Source organism: Siniperca chuatsi, linkage group LG23, assembly GCF_020085105.1.
Source record: "Siniperca chuatsi isolate FFG_IHB_CAS linkage group LG23, ASM2008510v1, whole genome shotgun sequence".
In the NCBI taxonomy this organism is placed as follows: Eukaryota; Metazoa; Chordata; class Actinopteri; order Centrarchiformes; family Sinipercidae; genus Siniperca; species Siniperca chuatsi.
In genome coordinates, this window is record NC_058064.1 from 14,073,513 (window position 1) to 14,092,747 (window position 19,235).

Below are 19,235 nucleotides of genomic sequence, written 5' to 3' on the forward strand. Positions count from 1 at the left end.
TTCCATTCATGTGCACGTCCACTTGTGCTGCTCAGACCACAGTCCTGCCTCTTAAGAGTGTTGGAAGCGGTGCTCCTGCCAGGCCAGTTTGTCACATTAATCATTGGTATGTTGGAGATTAGCACACCATCACAGTCTGACTCAGAGGATGACAAGGGGCTTTGTATAGATTTTATATTTCTTGCTAGTAGTTGGCTACAGGACCTTACAGACATTTGACACCACACTGGACCACATACAAGTTAGCAGCCTCACACTCTTCACATGCTTGGCTCTAATAGAGAGCTTCCAAAATAATGTTCACCATTTTGGAAATAGTGAAGTTGGAAATTTATCTTTCTGGCTGTATTGAATTTAGAAGGATATTTTTTGGCCTATTGATTTAAAATGAATTACTGCAGTTTTGAAAAATGCATTCATGAAAACTATTAATAATTTACATGCTCATCAGAGTATACAAAATGTCTATTGTATTACAATGTAGTCAATTTATTGTGCATAATTGTGCATTCTAAATTATATACTAAGTTTCAATCTGCTCCAAGTTTGCTTCACTAAAATTCTCAAAAATGTCTATGAAGCACTCCTGTTACTCCTCATGTTAGTAAATCAGATTCACCTATTAAGTATCTCAAATATTTTGCAGTGATGTGACCTGTTTTGATATGTGGGTTTAGACCATGAAATGTAGAACAAGAGTCTACAGCCATCCTAGCAGTTCCTTGAGGCTGTAGGCTGTGAGGCATAGCAATGCTAACATGCTGATGTAGCAGGTATAATGCTTATCATGCTCATAATCTTAGTTTAGGTGTTAACATGCTAACATTTGCTAATTAGCACCAAACAGTGCAGCAGAGGCTGATGGGAATCCCATTAGTTTTGCAGGTATTTGGTCAAATTAAAATTTTTACCTGATGATTCATCCTAAGACGGACATTGCCAGGCTGCTAGCATGGCTAAAACACGTATGTAGATATACAGTAGTATCTGTGATGTCCCCCATAGTTTTCAGAAGGGATATTCACAAATCAGATTTTAGGTTCATGTTTGCCACCATTTTGTCAGTCACCTGGAGCCAGCAAATCTAAATTTGAGCAAGTTTTGAGTGGAGTCTGGGTGACGCTAAAGTGGAGCAAGCAAGCAGCAACCAACACAGTCTAGTAGACCTGTCAATCAAGCAAACACCCCCAAAAACATCCCTTTCAAAGGCAGTCTTGTTAATGGAATAACAACTTCGACCCAGAAACATACTAAAAGCAGTACAATTATTTTGATTCCTTGTGTAAAAAAATGTATATTGAGCTGGGAGTCTTTTCTATTAAGTTCAATACAGCAAGCATCAAGTGGCCTTTAAACTGCATGTTAACTGCATGACTTCAACACTTCACTGTGGTGTTTGTTGCTTGGTTTGGCCCTCTGTGTCACAAGGTCAGAGTCATGAACCCACACCTGTCTGCAGACTTGCTGATGGACTCCTTTTGTGTCTTTCACCAGGTATGGGACACTAATGTCTTGAAGGAGCCACTAAAGCTGGGGACCACGACAATCCAAGACTCTTCCTTTGACTTTGTCTTAAGAACCAAATAAATGATCACACTCCCAAGAGGGACCCCAAGAAAACCGAGGGACAGGAGAGACGCTGTCCAAGCACTGTACCGAAACAGCATCATATTTTTGTACGGTTGCCACGTAGAGTGCCTTTGCACAATGAGTTTTGCTTTCTAAAAGAAACAAAATGCTGTGAAATTTGGACTTTTGTAATTACTATTACTAATTAATTACTTTATACAATCCTGCCAGGAAGAAAAAAAAACAAATTAAATTTAGATTTATCTGTTGTACTCCATGCCGACAGTTTTGATAGAGACAGAGTAGATGAGTTTCCACATTCCAAAGAGATGGGTGAAATCAGTTCTCTCCCCTCATACAGTACATTTTCCATCTCTTTTTTTAATTTATATTTAAAGCAAAAGCTTCACACATTGCTATTTTATTCAACATTCACCAGTTCAGGATAGAAATATAAGCACTTCTAGAATTTAGCTGATTTCACTTTTATTATGTCTTACCAATAGTGCAGCAATGGTCTGAGTAATATATGTTAGCACATGTGATGTTTTGAATATGACCTATCATACTGTATCTTATATAACATCTTTATACTCATAACAAAAGGTATTTTTGCTTTTTTTGTATCCAGAAACTATTCACCAATAAGGCAGTTAATTACGGTGGTGATAGGAGTGTTGAATATTCAGAAGGCCATTATGACTTTTATTATCCTTTGTCATTTTATTTATGTTTTAATGTGTTTTGTCCTTTTCTATTTCTAGCTGTTTTGTAGCTTTTGTACTTGTTTGATCACTTTAAAATCTTCAGACATTCCTCTTCAAAAGCAGGTGCACAAGGTGCCTCCGCTGCTTAAAAGCTTTAGGTTTTATAATGTAGAAAATCGGCAAACCAGTCGTCTTTTTTAAGTCTACCTTTAACTTCTTTATAGCTTCTATGCACACTCTTATGTTCAGCGATAATTTTCTAATTGAGGGCATACAAAGTAAAATCAGGGTGCCTAAGCATATAGCAAGTTACTAGTTCAATACAAGGATATTTACCACTATGTAATTCTTCTGGCCTTATGATTGCAATGAAAACACTTATGACAGCTGAGGTACAGTACATGATAGCCTCAATGCAACTCAGTATGATATTAAGACTTGTGATTTTCATGTTTAATTTTTACTGACATGGTCTTAAGTAGCACATTCCCTTTCATAGTTTTTGCGCGACACAAGCTCTGATAATATTAACCATTTGCCGGGGCATTAAATTGATCAATGTTACTGCTCAAAAGTCTGACAATCACATTCCATGGCTCCTGAAAAGAGCAGGGGAGCTTGACCAAAATACTTTGAAGCGTGATTTAATGTGACATTCATGTTCTTTTTTAATACAGTGGTTTCATAATGCCGTTGTTTTTTTTTTTTGTTGTTTGTTTTTTACAACCTTGTGTCCATTTTATGTTTTTTAAAGTTCTTTTATTTCCATGTTTAACCAGACACTTGTTGTTTGTGTAGTGCTAAGCCTATGCAAAACACACTATCTGTAGTCTCTCTAAACACTCCCAATGTCATACAAGTGGGCAGTTTCCAACTGGATGTTTTAAACATTGTACCCCTGACTCAACAACAGCAATAAAGACATTGAGGTATTCCACATTGTTAAGTTTCCTTCAATAACTCCACCACTCTACTATGGAACACATTACATACTGTAGCAGAGTGTTGAATTGTCGATTATGGAGCCACAAAATTCAATTTCAATTCAATTCAATTTTATTTATATTCATAACAGAAGTTATCTCATTGCGCTTTTCCTATAGAGCAGGTCTAGACAAAACTAACAAAATGTATCAAACAAGTCAAAATACCTGAATACATCAATAAATAATATTGTTAAATAATTAAAGAGTGTAATAAGAAATTTAAAGCTTTATAATTTTCTTTTAACCTCCTGTCAGTTGGTAAAAAATAAAGCAAAGCACTTTTTTTTTCTTACCACTATCATTTGATTGAATGAATTAAAATAATATATTTTACTCTGCTATTTATCTTTGACTAGCTCATTTAAGTTTTCAAGTCCTTCATTTTCCTATTTTTGAGGGTTTTGGCACAATCAATTTAGTCATTAACCTATTTTCGACATGCAAAATTTACATTTCCTCACCACATTTTCAATTTTCCTTGTGCTAGCTTAACTAGAAACACTGGTGGCTAAACCCGCTGAGCACCAGCCTTTTCAGCTAGCTACCTAGCTGAAGCTAACTTTTGTCATAAAAACTACACCAGCCAGTGCACATAATTATTACAGATCTGCTGTAGTAGCTAAAGCATTTTAGATAGTTAGTAAATGTTAGCAGTTTAACTTAGCTATTTAACTTAGTTTGTGTGATACTATGATAAAAGAGTCATTAAATCACACAAATCTACAATGTCAGGGATGGCACTAAAATCTACAACCTATTTCCAAACTGTGTCCTTGAAAACTAGCGACACTTTAAGAAGAAGATACAGTAGATGGTACCACGTGACACGTATCGTCCAAGTAGCAGTAGTTGCTAACTTTGTTAGTGTTAGCTTGCTGGCTAAGTTTGGTTGATGCTTGGTGGTAAAGGGGGAAAAAAAGCTTTCTGCTTCTTTTTGACCAACTGATTGGAGGTTAAAGGAAAGTATAAAGGTTTAGATTTCTATTCACACTATTTTAATTACTTAACTATTAATATTATTTGTTGGTGTATTCAGTTATATTTTTGACTGTTCTGATAACATTCTGTCAATTTCGGTACTCTATATAGTCGATTGACAGAAAATAACTGAATTACTACTACGACAAGTTTGATAAGTGATTAATCATTTAAGTCATTTTTTCAGCTGCTTTCAGCTTCTGTGAGGATTTGCTTCTTCTCTGCATTGTAATGTTGTAAATTGAATATCTTTGGGTTTTGGACTGTTGGTTGGACCTGTAATTAGATTACATAGTTTTTAAAGGACAGACTAAGGACCCTGTCCTTGTCAACTCTTCTGCTGCCTTCAAGTGTTGTCAGAAATATTGTAAAGTTGAACTGTGTCAACTTGAATGAAGGATTTTATCATCATCAAGTGACCAATATGTGGTAGAATTTTGATGGTAAAAGTCGGCATTAATTCATGATTTAAAAACTGTTGCATGTCTTTTCTACTTACATAGATTACATACTCCAGCACAAAGCAGCTCTTTGCTGTATAAATTCTCAAAAGAAACAACAAAAAACGTTACAAGATCTGTTTTTTTATCTCCAGTCAAATAATACTTTGAGGAGGAACATGTTGTATTTCCAATTTCTGGCCTCAAATGTAGTAGATTGTGAGGAGCACTTGAAGGCAGCATTCCTCTCCATGTATAACTCATCTTCTGCCTCCAACAATAGAACTGACAACCGTAACCAGTCATAAAAAAGATATGTGGTCACATGATGGACAGAGTGTGCTTTTTGGTTGGGGAGGATGATTGAACTTGTCTCTGTCTGGATGTGAAAGAATAAGACCTGAACTTGCTGCTAATCCCAACTCTTCCTCAGGGATATACAGGAGGTAAGATCTGAGCATGACCTCTGGGTGCATGACAGCAAAAAGCTCAATAACATCTTGCATTGTGTTTGAATCTGCATTGAAGTACAGTTCATATTTTGTTGTTTTTAATAAAACTGAGTTGTATGTTTTGTTAAATTTGACAAAAACCTAAGTGAGTTCTGCTAAATTAAAATTCCTCAGCATCATCTAACAACTAGCTGTTACTCATATTAAGTCATAAATGCTGAATTAAACTGGCTCAGACATTGCCTAAGTAGACTCTTAAAGATTTTATGATGGCTTTTCTTTTATGTATTCTGATCTGTGCAGTGCATATACTGGTGATAAAGGTGCTAAGCTCGCCCCTGAGACTGCCGTGTTGGTAACATGCTTTGGGCTTTGACTTAATGCTGCATAATGCCGAAACCAGCACCCGCAACATTCCTGCCACTGTCAGACTGTGTGTTATTCCACAGTTTCAGCCAGACGGGGACTGACCGCATGCATTAAAGCAAATACACATAATACCCCAGCCATGACAGCCCTCATACACTGTGAATTCCTTCTGGGTTTCCAGTCAGTGCTTTTCTTCAACCAGATGGTATTCATATATTTCTCCTTTTTCTATCTTTCTCAGTCTCACTCACTTTCTCCTCTTCACATTTCTCTTTCCTTGTCCTTTGACGTCAGCTGCTCAGTCTGATGACACAAGTAACAACAACCGCACAAGGACTCCAGGCACCACAATGTTTGAACAGATATGTAACAGAATTTAAACAGGAGCATGACTGTGGATAGTAACCATATAGGGAAGGTGTAAATATCCGGAGATTGAATGTGCAGCTGGCCCTTTGAAACGACTTGGAAAGAAAGAACAGGACCGTAGCCAGGCAGAAGGAGGAGGGAGGGTGGAACTGGGGATGTGGAGCTAATTTTCTTTATCCCAACATCACCCATTCAACGTGTATAAGTCACTATTAGTAACAAAAACCTGGAACAAACCTGTTTTTATCATGGGGAATATGTTTAAGAAACAAGACAAACTCCTGAGAGGCATTGTTGTGAAAATGTTCCCCCAAGCAGCAGCTGACCAAACCCGCAGTGACAAAAATAGCCTGTCTGAATATGGGTCCCAGCTCACTGATTTACTGTGAGCACGCTGAGGTGAGCCAAACCCATTGTCTGGAGGAGTATCTCCACACCTGTTCAAAAGTACGCTCTGTTATTCTTAAAAATAGACCCTCGCTCTCCCCCACTGTTCAGCCTACTGACACCGGTTTTTATGATATGGTGATTTATAAACCCATGGAAAAAACGTGGTCCACGAGACTTGTGCATAATCATGTTCTGACATGTAACTGCTATATATATATATATATATATATATATATATATATATTTACACATAAGGGACTTAATGATAGCATAGCCTTATTGAATACATCCCTGTAACCTTGACTCTAAATACCCCAATGTCTTCTTAAGTTAAGGAGGCTGGATCTTGTGTCGTAACACTTCTTTAAAATAAAAATAAAAAGTTATACTCAAGAAAGATACTGTGTGTAATGAATATGAACTTGCTGCATTTTCTTGATTTGATTGAAATTGAAGTGTCAGTTTCTGATATTAAAGGGGTACTCCAGCAATTTAGCATTGCACTTTTATCAGGTTGGCAGACTTGGGGAGGATGATTGAACTTGTCTCTGTCTAAATATGAAGGTATAGCCAGGAATTAGAGCTTAGCTTAGCATAAAGACTGGAAGCAGGGGGACAAAGCTGGACTGTCTTTTTTTGTCTAATCGAAGTGTAAAAAGGACAAGTGGTGGTTTTACAGGGGTTTATGTGCTGGATTATTTCTTGACCCGGGAGCAGTGACTTCCTTGAGTCTTCACTGGTTGCCTAGCAACCTCATGTTGACAAGACTCCAGATTTTAGAGTGGTATGGTATCGATCTTCTCATCTACCTCTCAGCAAGAAATAAGAAAATTTCCCAAAATATCAAGAATGGTCAAAAACAGAGCAGCAGAGGCCATGATATCCTGACTTGTAGTCCCTAGTATGGCTCAAGCTTAAAAAACCCTGGTTCCCGCATTTCCCATAATGCAACTCAATTGGTTCTTTGATTAGACTCTCTCTACCTGGTAAACACCCACGTCTCGGGTTTGTAATGCAGGATTTCTGTTACAAATTTGAAATCTCAAGCCCAATACAAAACAAACCCTGATGACATCATCCATGACATCATCAGGGTTGTTTTTTCAGACTTTAGAAAGCTCCTCCAGAGCCACAGAGGACATTATACATCTGTTTTTACGGGTTGAGTGGTACTCCTCATGGCATGGTGCTGATGTGTTTCTTGAGGATTTTTGAAACATTGAAGAAGCATTGAAATCAGATTGAATTGTTTCGCTTTTGACAGAACAATAAGCTGTTACGCATGAATATCGAACTAAATCACACTTGTTATGATGGACATTTCTCGCAGCGTACCACGCGGCCTTTTGAGCACCTGGAAAATTGTTTACTGAGTGTACATATCTGAGCCAATATGATATGCGTAGCTTCAGATGTGTGCACTCCTGATAGTTTCAGTGCTGTTCAGACTCTAGTCGGCTGCCTGCAGCCTTGATCAGTGCCAAGAGGAAATGGCTGAGGATTAGGCCTGGAGCTGTTTAAAGCCTTGGGCCTCTGCTTGCAGTGCCCATGGTGGAATCATTTCAAATTCTACAATTGCTCCAGTCTCACAGCATGTAGCCAAGGTTATTTTTTTCTTTTGTAGGTTTTGGTTTAATTGTTTGCACAAATGATAAAAGCATTGAGAGGAGAAGAAAAGAAGATACAAATGAGGGAAAGAAGCGCTTGTAAAAACATTACAGTCGATAAGACAAAGAGGAAAATATCAGGAAGACAAACAACAATACAAATCACAGCAAGAAAAACATTCCAATGCAAAAATGAATATATGGAGCCGTATTTATATTGAGCTCCAGAAAATTGAAAGTCTGGTTATGTGTGTGTCAGTTTGACAGCTGCATCAAAACTCTTTTATTATCTCAAGGAAGGAAATTCATTAAAAATGCATCTTGTCTTCTGTGTGGTGAATTGAAGTGGGGATTCTTGATGTTTCAATGCATTGTCTGCTTTCCTCTTTGATGCAGGTAATTGGAATCCAAGATGTCTGGAGAAGAAGTAGTGGGGGAGATGCTGTGAGTACCTTCATTACATTTTAGTAGTGTTTCTAGTGTTCTGAGTTAAATCGACAGACAAACTGAGCTGATTTCGACTGATTGCTCCGAATGTTCACATCTTCACTTCTTTTCTTTTCAGGGAGGAAGGTAAGTAAGAGTTTGGGAGCATTCACTGTGTTTTCAAAAGCAAAATGTCACTTTCAAGGTTCTGTTGCTAGACGTAGCTGACCTAATTATGTCTCCTCAGAGGTAGAAACCCAGGAAGAGGAAGGTAACGGCTTCTGCATGGCTTCACATGTGTGTATCGTCTTGTTTCCGGTGTGTCTGCTGCTGTTACAGTGTCTGCTGTCAGTGATAAAAGCCACAGCAAGCTTTTCAGTTTGTCATTTTGATTTATACCATTGGTGCAATATGACAACACAAAAGACATAAGACAGAGTTAAACAATGGTGGATGTGTCAGATCGTACAGATATTAAGACAAGACAGCAAAACAGTTTATGACAGCAAACAATGTAGCTGCAGTGAAGGTATGGGAGGCTAAGTTCAGCAAGATAGATTTTGGTGGTGTATGTGAGGTGTCATGTGTGGTTGGGGTAAGCAAGTATGTATGTGTAAAATAAGTTACGACAAAGAAAAGAGAGAAAAAAGACAAAAAATGCTAAAACATACTTCTTCCTCCACTGACATACTTCTTCCACAACCCGAACGATGATGACATTTTTCCCGTTCTGTGTCGAGATTTGGCTCATTTCTGATAACAGGGCACAGTGTGTGATCCTGGATCAATCCCTGTTTAGCTTTGTTCAGAATGTCAGACACCAGCATTGGTTTCAGTGCATCCCAAGAGACATCACAGTGCTCAGAGTTCAAATCCCAGCCTCAAGCTGTTTTCCAGAGTCTCATTGATCCACTAATCCCTGTTTAGTTCACTCACACGTGAAGACACTGAAAGAAGAAGATTTGTATGTATGTTTTTGTTGGTAAATAATGCCTTTTTGATTTTGTAGTGCAAGTGTGTGTGTGGTGCCATGTCTTCTTTTGTCATGTTTTTGGCCAACAATAATAAGAATTTTCATTCATTCTTGTTTTGTTCTTGCTATATAGAAGAAGCTGCTCCTGAAGTAGAAGGTAATTCTCTCGAAATATTTTTCTTTGTGCCATTATAATTCCATCTGTGTTTTTATAGATCATAATACTATTCATATAGAAAAAGACTAAGATTAAATGTGTCACTTAATATTATAATACTTTTATGTGTAGTGCTGCTCATAGCATCGCTTGTGCCATCATAAATATTACATACATACCCATTTTATCAGTAAAAACTCTTAACTCCACCTGCACATTACAATAAAAATGTAATTTTCACTTCTCCTTTACCTATATCAACATTAGCATTTTTTATGCTTACCTATTCACAAATCACTGCTGTGTTGGGCTGCCAAGGAGCTGAGTTAGTATTTAATGATTTCATCGCAAAATGAGATATCCACTTTGTGAAAATTGTGACATCCACTCAGACAAAATTACTGTTTGCATGCAAGTAAAACTCAGTGCCGCTTACTGTTGAGATTGTAGCTCTTTTCATCTGTTCACTGACAGAATATTGACATTTCAGAGGCTTAAACATCTAAAACATTTTATTTGATCTGACAATTTTCTGATATGTTAAAACATACATGTTTTTCACATCATATATACTGTATGTCTTGCTTATTTTATGATTGCAAAGAAAAATTATCATATTTAACCCTTATGCCATTTCCCTTAGCAGTTGTAAACATGTTGTTTCTTTGCATTTTCTTCTGACAATGTGACACATTTAATCATATTTTCATTATTTCACACCACCTTAGAACCTCCTCCAGCAGAAGGTAATGACGATTTTCTATTGTTATATTCTATTCCGATATAATATATATAATAGTGTTCAATGATAAAGTTTTAACAACTATATTCGTATACATATGTGAATAAAACATCATATTGCTTTGAAATATGACACCTCTTATATGGCACATGCTTGTAGCTGCCATGTCAAAGCTGCCAAATGCCATGAACATTTACTGATCTATTCTCCTTGTCTTGCATTTATTATGATCGCTGTCGCTGATCAACTGCCTCTTCACGTTACCTTTACAAAGAGCCTGCAGAAGAAGGTAACGCATGGTGTGACTAAATAACACTATATCACTCTGGTTTTTGCATCACACCATGTTTTACAGTCATTTAGTTGGGGCAGCTCTCAGAATATCTCAGAACAGCTGAGATATTTGTGGGAAATAGTAATAGTGACTTTCAATGTTTTCAATTCTCTTTTGCGGATGTGGTGTAAATATTTTCCTCTTTTAATATTTATTCTGATAACACACTTTTATAAAAGAACTGCCTCCACTGTCTAAAAGTAAACTAAGCTTTCATGGCTTGAAGCCCCTAGAGTGCTTACACCAACCCAGTATGACAAGGCCCACAGAAACGGTTTAGACTTTCTATTTCTCCTTCTGACAGGCAAGAAAGTTTTTCATATCAAAATATATAAAGTAGGTATCTTACCGAAGTGAAAAAGTATTTGCAAATAATAAAGTAAATCCAGTTGTATTCTGCCAGCTGATGCACTAACATGTTCTTATGTCCTTTGCCTTAGAGTCTCCAGCTGCAGATGAAGGTACTGTAACTTACTGATCATTACTGTAGTTCAGCGGTGGAAAGTAACTAAGTACATTTACTGTGCTTGAGTACAATTTTGATGTGCTTGTAATATTTCCATTTTCTGCTACTTTATACTTCTACTCCATTACCTTTCAGAGGCAAATGTACAAAATATTACCAACAAATAAATTATGATGTATTGCTGAAATTCACAAGCTACCCCAGCAGTATATAAAGTATAAAATTAGCTCCACCTTTACCAGCTGCAACATTAAAGTGATGAACACATTAAAGCATCAATAATTATAATTCAATAATATAATATACATTATTCTAAAATGGGCTGTTCTGCATAATGAGTATTTTACTTTTTGTACGTTTAGTACATTTTGATGCTAATACTTTTGTGCATTTTTAAGTGTGTGTTGAGTCTGTTTGTCTGCTATTGTTCCATTAGTGAGGGTCATTTATTAATTAATAATCTTTCACTTCAATGTTCTCGGCCTACAGGAGAGAGCCAGGGTGAGTGAGCACTGTCATATTATCTAAAGATCAAACAGTTTGACACCTGAGTTATGAATTTTATACTACAAATATATTGTTTTGTTAAGTTTAACATTTTAGTCTTGATGAAAGACTACATAGATGAAATAAAGACAATAACTTGTATAGAGGATTAAAAAAATATAAATATGTGCTATAGTAACTGTGATTATCGCTTTTTCCCCATTATAATAGATGATTCCAAACCCAAACCAAAGTAAGTCTTTTGTCATGTGAATTTTAATCTGTATACATCAACCAACTAGTGATTAAGTGGTCATTTATTCTAACCCAGAAATGTTATTTTAGGGCATTTGCTCCAGCTATAGCTGTGCCAAAGATGCCAGAGGGAGACAAAGTGGACTTTGATGTGAGTGACTGATTCCTTTTTAAGTGACGTAGAGACACAGACAAAATTGTAAACTTTCACATAATTTGCCTGTATACTGTATCTGCAAGTGTGTCTGCGTGCATAAATGTTTGTCTACATTATATGGACCAAATGTCTGCTGCGGTAGTTTAGGGTCAAGACTTTGTTAAGGACTTGATTAGGGTTTTGCTCACTGGAAATGCAGTCACTGAAGGTCCTCATAAGTATGTCAATACAAACATGTATGTCTGTAACTGCAGGACATCCACAGGAAGCGTCAAGAGAAGGATCTGACTGAGCTGCAGTCTCTGATCGAGGCCCACTTCATTCAGAGGAAGAACGACGAGGAGGAGCTCATCGCTCTCGTTAACAGGATCGTAAGTCTTCCAGGAAAGCGTGCCAGATCGCTGAAGTGATGCACCACCCAGCAAACAATTACACTGTGTGTTTGTGTGTGTGTGTGGGAATGGATGTGCAGGAGAAGCGTCGTGCTGAGAGGGCTGAACAGCAGAGGGTCCGTGCTGAGCAGGAGAAGGAGAGGCAGGCTCGTGTCGCTGTGAGTTCCTTTTAATCATCATGATGTATTTTTCAGGACATAACCCCACATACAATAAATAAAGAGTGTCCTATCACAAGTAACTGTGACACTGTGTGGTTTCGCCTTGCTTCCCAAATACAATTAGAGTGTCGAGCATGTGTGTATCCTAGTGAGGAAATCTTCTCTGACAAATATATACTCCTAAACAACAGAAAGTGAATCCTCCATCCTTGATCTTTTCTCCATCTTTCTCATTTCGGATTTACTCTAAAGCACCACAGGCCAATGTTTTAAATATGAGTGTCATTGGTGCAGTTTACTGATGTCACATTACAAAATTGCCTTGTGCAGCTTTAATTTCAGCATTTCACATAGATTTGGATCTATGAAAGTCTTTGCCTTTAGGGGACTAAATAATTCAGTATTATATTTTTCTTTAAAGCAGCTATAGTCAACATTTTTATAATAACAATGGATCAAATGACTATGTGTAATGTGAGGGCAGTCGCTTGTAGTGATAAACCTACAGAGAATTATCACCCAACGCTGCAGTTTGCAGAGCTTTATAGCATCTTTTAGCTAATTGATTTGGTTTTCCGGCTTGCAGCTTTAATGTTACTGTTTTGGTTTCAATCTCACGGCTCTAATTGCATCGTTTTCGGCCGCAACAGGGAGCTGTTTTCAATGAAAACACTCTAAAACTGTACACTACTTGCAGACAAAGTTAGCAAGTGAACATAGTGGAGCATTTAGCAGCTAAAGAGTCAGATATTTCCCCCAGGAGCTGGTGGAGACCAAAAACAGAGCTAAATGGATAGTGAATATTTGACTTACATTCGCCAGGCCAGAACTCCAAATTAATGATTATGTTGCTCTGTATCAGCTAGATGTGTAATTAGGCAATTGTTTGCTAATAAGTTCACTATATCAACTTAAAATGTGATAATATGCTAGTGTTGTGTTTACAGCTCTTTCCGCTTCCCCAAAGTAACCAAAATATTAGTTATTGCGGGTTTCACTTGAAATTCACATGAAGCCCATTGTCATTTTCTAACATGGCAAAACATCTTCTTACAAATATAGTAAAAGTCTTTCACAGATTTTGCCATCAGTATTGGTTTAGCAGTTGGAGAGACAAGGTGGACATGTGGTGTGTTGCTTTCTCTTGTGACCGTCTTGTACAATCTGTACCGCAGGAAGAAAAGGAGAGGAAGGAGCAGGAGGAAGCACGTAAGAAGCAGGATGAGGACGCCAAGAAGAAGAAGGCTCTGACAAACATGACTCAGCAGTATGGTGGTGTCCAACAGAGGGTCAGTCATCACACACAGATACACATGAAAACTGTTTACTGAATTCTCACTGATTTACAAATTTGCTGTCATACAAATGTGAAGGATTGGCACTGTGGGTACCCACAATAACACACACAACCATCGCTAAGATGAATGACAGAAGATGAAGACTGTTACCATGATCAGAAATACATGTTTGTACTTAAATCAACCCAATCAAGAAATGGGATCAGAGATTCAGACTTTGTGGCTTATTTGATGTTTTCTTTCTTTTATTCTTTCAACATATCCTTTTGGATTGTTTCTCCTATCCAGCAAGAAGGAAAGAGGGGAGCAAAGAAGCAGACAGAGAGAGAGAAGAAAAAGAAGATCCTGGCAGAGAGGAGGAAGCCTCTCAACATCGACCATCTCAATGAAGAGAAAGTGAAGTAAGGATATTATGTTTTTAATAGTGGTCCTTGTTCACAGTTCTGTAGACAGGCAAATATCCACATTTACGGTCTGATGCAGGTGATTTGTTTGTGAATAAAGTCCCACCTACTTTCCATTCCTTGTATCATAGTTTTACCGTTTTGACATGGCCTTTTACTTTTCTGTTTCTGAAATGCTCCTGGATTTTGCTCAAAAGGGAGAAGGCCAATGAACTGTGGCAGTGGCTGATGACACTGGAGGCTGAGAAGTTCGATCTTACTGAGAAACTGAAGAGACAGAAATATGATGTAAGTGCTTTGCCTCGGGGTGTTCATGTGCCAGTTGCTCCATGAAATGACAAAGTGAAAACCTTTTTTTTCTCCAAACTTTTATACGCACCTGTAGAAGAATGTACCTACTTTTATAGTACGGTGTAGTCCCTCATTCGTCCTGGAGTGTTCTATCGTAGAAAACATTTCAGTCTTAGTCATTTGGACACTGTTTTCAGAATCAAGACGTTTCGGCTCCCATCCCAAATTTCTAGTTCCCGTCCCATTTTTTCACAATTGAGAATGACTTCCAGATGGGAGCCGAAACGTCTTGATTCTGAAAACAGTGTCCAGATGACTACGACTGAAACCTTTTCTACTTTTATAGTGTCAGTGTAAAAGTTAAATCAATTTGGTTAGGAAAGACATTTTGAGAAATGCGCTTATTCGCCTTTTTTTTGCAAGAGTTAGATAAGAAGATCGATACAACTCTCATGTCTGTCCTGTAAATATACAGCCAGCAGCCCGTTAGCTTAGCTCAGCACAGACTGGAAATGGGGAAACAGCTTGCCTAACGCTGTCCAACAAAATATAACACGTTAACTAGTGAGGTTTAAAGGTGCTGGACTGTTTCCCGCTGCTTTCAGTCTTTATGCTAAGCTAAGCTAACCAGCTGCTGGCTCCAGTTACATATTTACTGTACAGACATGAGAGTGGTATCAATCTTCTTTTCTTTATATTTCCCAAAATGTCTTACTATTCCTGTGAGATCTCTGCTTACAAAATAGGGGAATAAAATCAAATAAAAATCCTTCGACATGATTAAAAAGCCTCAGATTAGCTACTTGACCTGATTTATGTACTATATGAATTTAGATCATGGGATAAAATGATAATGACAAACATTTTGACACAAATTGATAGTATGCAGCCTACAGCCCTGACAAAAACTCAGAATTTGAAAGCTGAAACGGTATGTACTGTGCTTTTAAGTGCAAGGCTGAGGGCACCTATCTAAAATGAATGTGGCTTGACTTCCAGATTAATGTACTCCAGACCCGAATCAATGAGCAGCAGAAGTTGTGAGTAATTGTTAATGAGGAGCGTGAGCCTCTTGGTTGTTGTGTCGTTTTGCTGTCCGTGTGTTGAAAGGTCACAAGTCTTGGACAGTGGAGCAGGAACAAAGCTGGGCGACTGAGTGACTGAGTCACAAACAGAAGGTGAAACTGGTAGTGTGTGTTGATGAAGAAGCCTGCAGAAGCTGTCATGTGGTTGTGTTTAATCCAGGAAGAGAAGTCCCAAAAGTCAGGTATTCTGGTGCTACAGCAAGTCAGTATTTATGTATCATTTATAGAAACCAGAAACATAAGACTCTAAAGGAAAAGTTCAATATTTTGGGAGATTATTCACTTTCTTACCGAAAGTTAGATGAGAAGATTGATACCATTCTCATATTTGTCTGGTAAATGTAAGGTTTGGGCCAGCAGCCGCCGTTAGCTTAGTTTAGCATAAAGACAGCGGGAAACAGCTAGCCTGACTCTCTCCGAAGGTAACAAAATCCAGATTAAACAAACAAGATACTACAGTAAAACCTTCTGTCAACTTGGGAACGTTCAGACATTATTTCATGATGGTTACCTCCACAGTACAGCCTTTTATCTTTTAGCTATTTTTGCGATGTTACGTAGAGGAAGCGGTTTGCATTAAATTAGCTGAATCAATTGTATGAGTTTTAATATTGGATTTTATTTTGATGTAACTTCCAGCTATGGTAGCTTTGCAGCCATTTCCCCAAAGGTTTGTTGACACTTCCTGTAGTTCTTTTCACGAGATTTCGTCGCTGTCAGAAATATAGTCAAAATTCCAACTCAGAGGCTGACATGAAAGTTTTTTCCAACTTGGTTACTTGTAATCTGAACGATATGACGTGAACGTGGTATTAGAGGTGATGATAGGCATGTTTTGTTACCTTTGGACAGAGTTAGGCTAGCTGTTTCCCCCCCTGTTTGCAGTCTTAATGCTAAGCTAAGCTAACCAGCTGCTGGCTGTAGCTTCATATTTGCTGGACTAATATTAGAGTGGTATCAATCTTCTCATTCAACCAGGTGGGGGATTCATAAAATCTCGAATTCCTTTAATGTGTCTTAGTCCAAAAACGAAAGTCCACAAAAGTATTCATGAATGATAATGTTTACATCCAAAAAAAGATCCCTGTGTCTCCAGAACATAATTTCAGCGGTCACACTTTCTTTTCAACTTTTGACAGCTATGTGATCTGAAATCACATTTTGCTGTCAGAGCAGCATCTCATCCCTCATTTCTAGCTGTAAGGGACAACAATGTGTAATGATGCGAGCACAACATGATGAGACACATTTCAGTTCTGTGGCCTTTCCTTTAGGATTTAGTTAAATGATCAGCTCAGTCAGGAAGACTAGAGGCGAGTGCCTATCCGCAGATGAAATTCTTTGGACGTCAGGTGAACAGATCTTGCCCTGCTGAGCTCTTCTTTAGGACCACAAGGTCCGCTCTTTGGCTCAGCTGGTGTTCACCTGTGTCTGCTGTTGTTCCTGTGCTTAGCCAGTCCTCCATGTTTGTCCCCCCACAGATCAATCAGCTCCTGGCTCGTGTTCAGGACCACCAAAGGTAAGTAGTAGCCACCTTTGAACCACGTCTGAGTTTTCTCAGGAAATCGCAGATGTGGCTCATATCGGCGCTGAGAGTATCTTTCATAGTATTGAGGTGCTTTTGGTCCTTATTTAAAGAGCCTCGGGAAATGTTGAATCAGATGATATAATTTGACAAACATTGAGAATCCAAAGTGTTTTATTTAAAACAAAATTTGCCGTAGTCATGCATATAAATAGATAAATTGTAGTTGTGAACCCTCCATATACAGATCTTTATTATGTTAAATTCTGTCTTTTACCCCAAGGCCTTTTAATGTCACATCATCCTACTTGATATAAAGTGGGAACATGTGACGCATTCTTTACTGAGTGAGTTGTGAGCATAGAAATTGTTCTAACTTTGCGCAGCGCAGATCTCACCTTCCTATGGCTGTAAACAAGTAAAGTATAGATCATGATTTTACCTGTTTCAGACAGCCATGGAAAAAGTTGCAGAAAGTCAGCCACTTTAAGGCATGCATGCAGTATTTGATTTATTTTTTTTTACCATACTGTACTGGCTTCTCACTCTGCTTAATATTCTTTATTGTCTTTCAATTGATGTAGCAAGTCTTCTCCACTCATCTATTACTCAACATCCCTCTTTACATCTTCATCTAGGCAGTCCAAAAACATTGTGTTCCTGATCCACAGCTATATTTGAGCTTTGAAGGAGGTAAAAATAGAGAAGCAGTGTGATGGTTTGAGCGAACATCCCAAAGCACCACATATTCGCTACTTTATTAAACTGCTTTGTGTAACACTATCGGTTACAAATTTTGAAATGTAAACTGATGTGAACCAACCTTCTTGAAAAAAAAATTTTCTTAATAAGAAGTTGTGTATGTCAACGTTTTAAGGCAGAAAGCGAGACGTCTGTGTTGAATCAGTTGGTAAGTATCTACACTCAAATATCTGGTAGATTAAACTGTGGATGTATCAGATCTTATGGGCAAAGGTTGCAAAAAGAGAACAAAGAGCATATGAAAGGTAAGGCTGCTGCTGAGAGGACACAATCATCATTTGCCATCTGTGTGAAATTGTGTTTTGCCGTTTTCTAATAGCATGATGCTTTGGTGTCTTCTTCAACCCTTCTATCACTCCACTCCAGTTCACTGTCTATTATACCTAATTTAATTTTCTTAATGAAAACTACAGCACATGGGGAACTACAGAGCATATGCACTGACGAAATGTTACGCTTGAAGAAAATTCTGTCTACATAGGAATATAGGCAGACATCTTTTTTTAATTTAAATATTAAAAAAACTTGCTGAATAAGAATTTTGTCTAAATAGAATAGATTTAAATTGTATGGAGACCCAAAGCATTCAAAATTGAATAATTAAATAAGAATATAAAATTAATAAAAATATTTTAACATCTGGCAAAATAGCTAATATATCCATGACATTGTGAAATATTTTTTGTTAAAACTCAGCTCATTATTATGAAATGTTATTTCATCCTGCCTCTTCTCACAATAACAGAATTTTAATGCAGGGCACTTTATTTCAAAATCGCTTTTGTTTCTGTTTCACAACACCATTTTTTCCAGTGACTGTTTTATTTCATAATGTCACTTTTCATCACAAGGTCACCGTCTGTCAATCGAGGCAAACTGAGCAGAGCCAGTTCTGTCCGCTCATTCAGACCAAAGCAACAGCCTATCACGAAGTATGGCTGGATGACATTACATTTCATATTAATGAGCTGAGTTTTAAAAATGTATTGGATTATTACTAACCCATTTATGGTTATTTCTTTAATTTTTCTGTATTTATTCATATGATTATTTACTTCATAAATTGATTTAGTTAACACTTTGGGCCTCCAAACCATATCGCCACTCGTGTCAAAATAGCATGTCAAGCGCATACACACTATGATTGTTAGGAACATACCTGAGCAACTGAAATTAAACTGCAACGATGGACTTAATAAAAATGAATTTATGCATGCACACAGTAAGCTGTTAAATGATTTTTGTTTGTGACCCCACAGCGCCAAAGGAAGAGGCAAGGCCAAGGGCAGGCTGAGATAGAAGCAAACATCAGCAGGAGTTCTCCAAGGAAGCGTCTGAAAATGAGCAGCAGTATTGACTCTGATGACATTAATGTAGCGCAAACAATAAAACAGCACTGCAACAGCTGGTTTTAGACAAACAATAAAAAAAAAAACTTGTGCTTTTGACCCTGT

General features: G+C 37.6%; 2 protein-coding genes across 25 annotated transcripts in view; both read left to right on the plus strand.

Annotated features, from left to right (window-relative positions):
• cald1a (caldesmon 1a) overlaps positions 1-3,213 on the plus strand; it is a 341,833-nt gene extending 338,620 nt beyond the window's left edge. For 15 of the 17 annotated variants that reach the window (XM_044185619.1, XM_044185616.1, XM_044185607.1 and 12 more), the window contains one exon: positions 1,495-3,213. In XM_044185619.1, the coding sequence (XP_044041554.1) occupies positions 1,495-1,508 (14 nt within the window). In that variant the 3' untranslated portion in view covers positions 1,509-3,213. The remainder of the gene's footprint in view (positions 1-1,494) is intronic. The other 2 variants (XR_006376780.1, XR_006376781.1) reach the window with 1 other exon arrangement.
• A 1,668-nt stretch (positions 3,214-4,881) lies between these two features.
• On the plus strand, positions 4,882-19,229 carry tnnt2e (troponin T2e, cardiac). Of its 8 annotated transcripts, none has more exons than XM_044185623.1 (19): positions 4,882-5,126; positions 8,264-8,311; positions 8,433-8,440; positions 8,541-8,564; positions 9,403-9,423; positions 10,152-10,169; positions 10,440-10,454; positions 10,940-10,960; positions 11,455-11,466; positions 11,683-11,704; positions 11,797-11,857; positions 12,118-12,234; positions 12,336-12,413; positions 13,592-13,705; positions 14,003-14,115; positions 14,316-14,406; positions 15,409-15,449; positions 16,976-17,013; positions 19,041-19,229. In XM_044185623.1, the coding sequence occupies exons 2-19, from the start codon at positions 8,280-8,282 to the stop codon at positions 19,073-19,075; spliced, it is 861 nt and encodes a 286-aa protein (XP_044041558.1). In that variant the 5' UTR covers positions 4,882-5,126; positions 8,264-8,279; the 3' UTR covers positions 19,076-19,229. The 8 variants fall into 8 exon arrangements, with proteins under 8 accessions (XP_044041558.1, XP_044041560.1, XP_044041561.1 ...); XM_044185622.1 differs by having other exon boundaries at positions 4,885-5,126; positions 9,400-9,423; XM_044185625.1 differs by lacking the exon at positions 11,455-11,466.
• Positions 19,230-19,235: the final 6 nt, after the last annotated feature.

Excerpts from the sequence above, each read along its gene's own strand:
- tnnt2e (XM_044185622.1), top strand. The coding sequence starts at position 8,280 with ATGTCTGGAGAAGAAGTAGTGGGGGAGATGCT. Across the intron at positions 11,858-12,117 it reads GAGACAAAGTGGACTTTGAT|GACATCCACAGGAAGCGTCA; the intron begins GTGAGTGACTGA and ends CTGTAACTGCAG. Across the intron at positions 13,706-14,002 it reads ATGGTGGTGTCCAACAGAGG|CAAGAAGGAAAGAGGGGAGC; the intron begins GTCAGTCATCAC and ends TCTCCTATCCAG.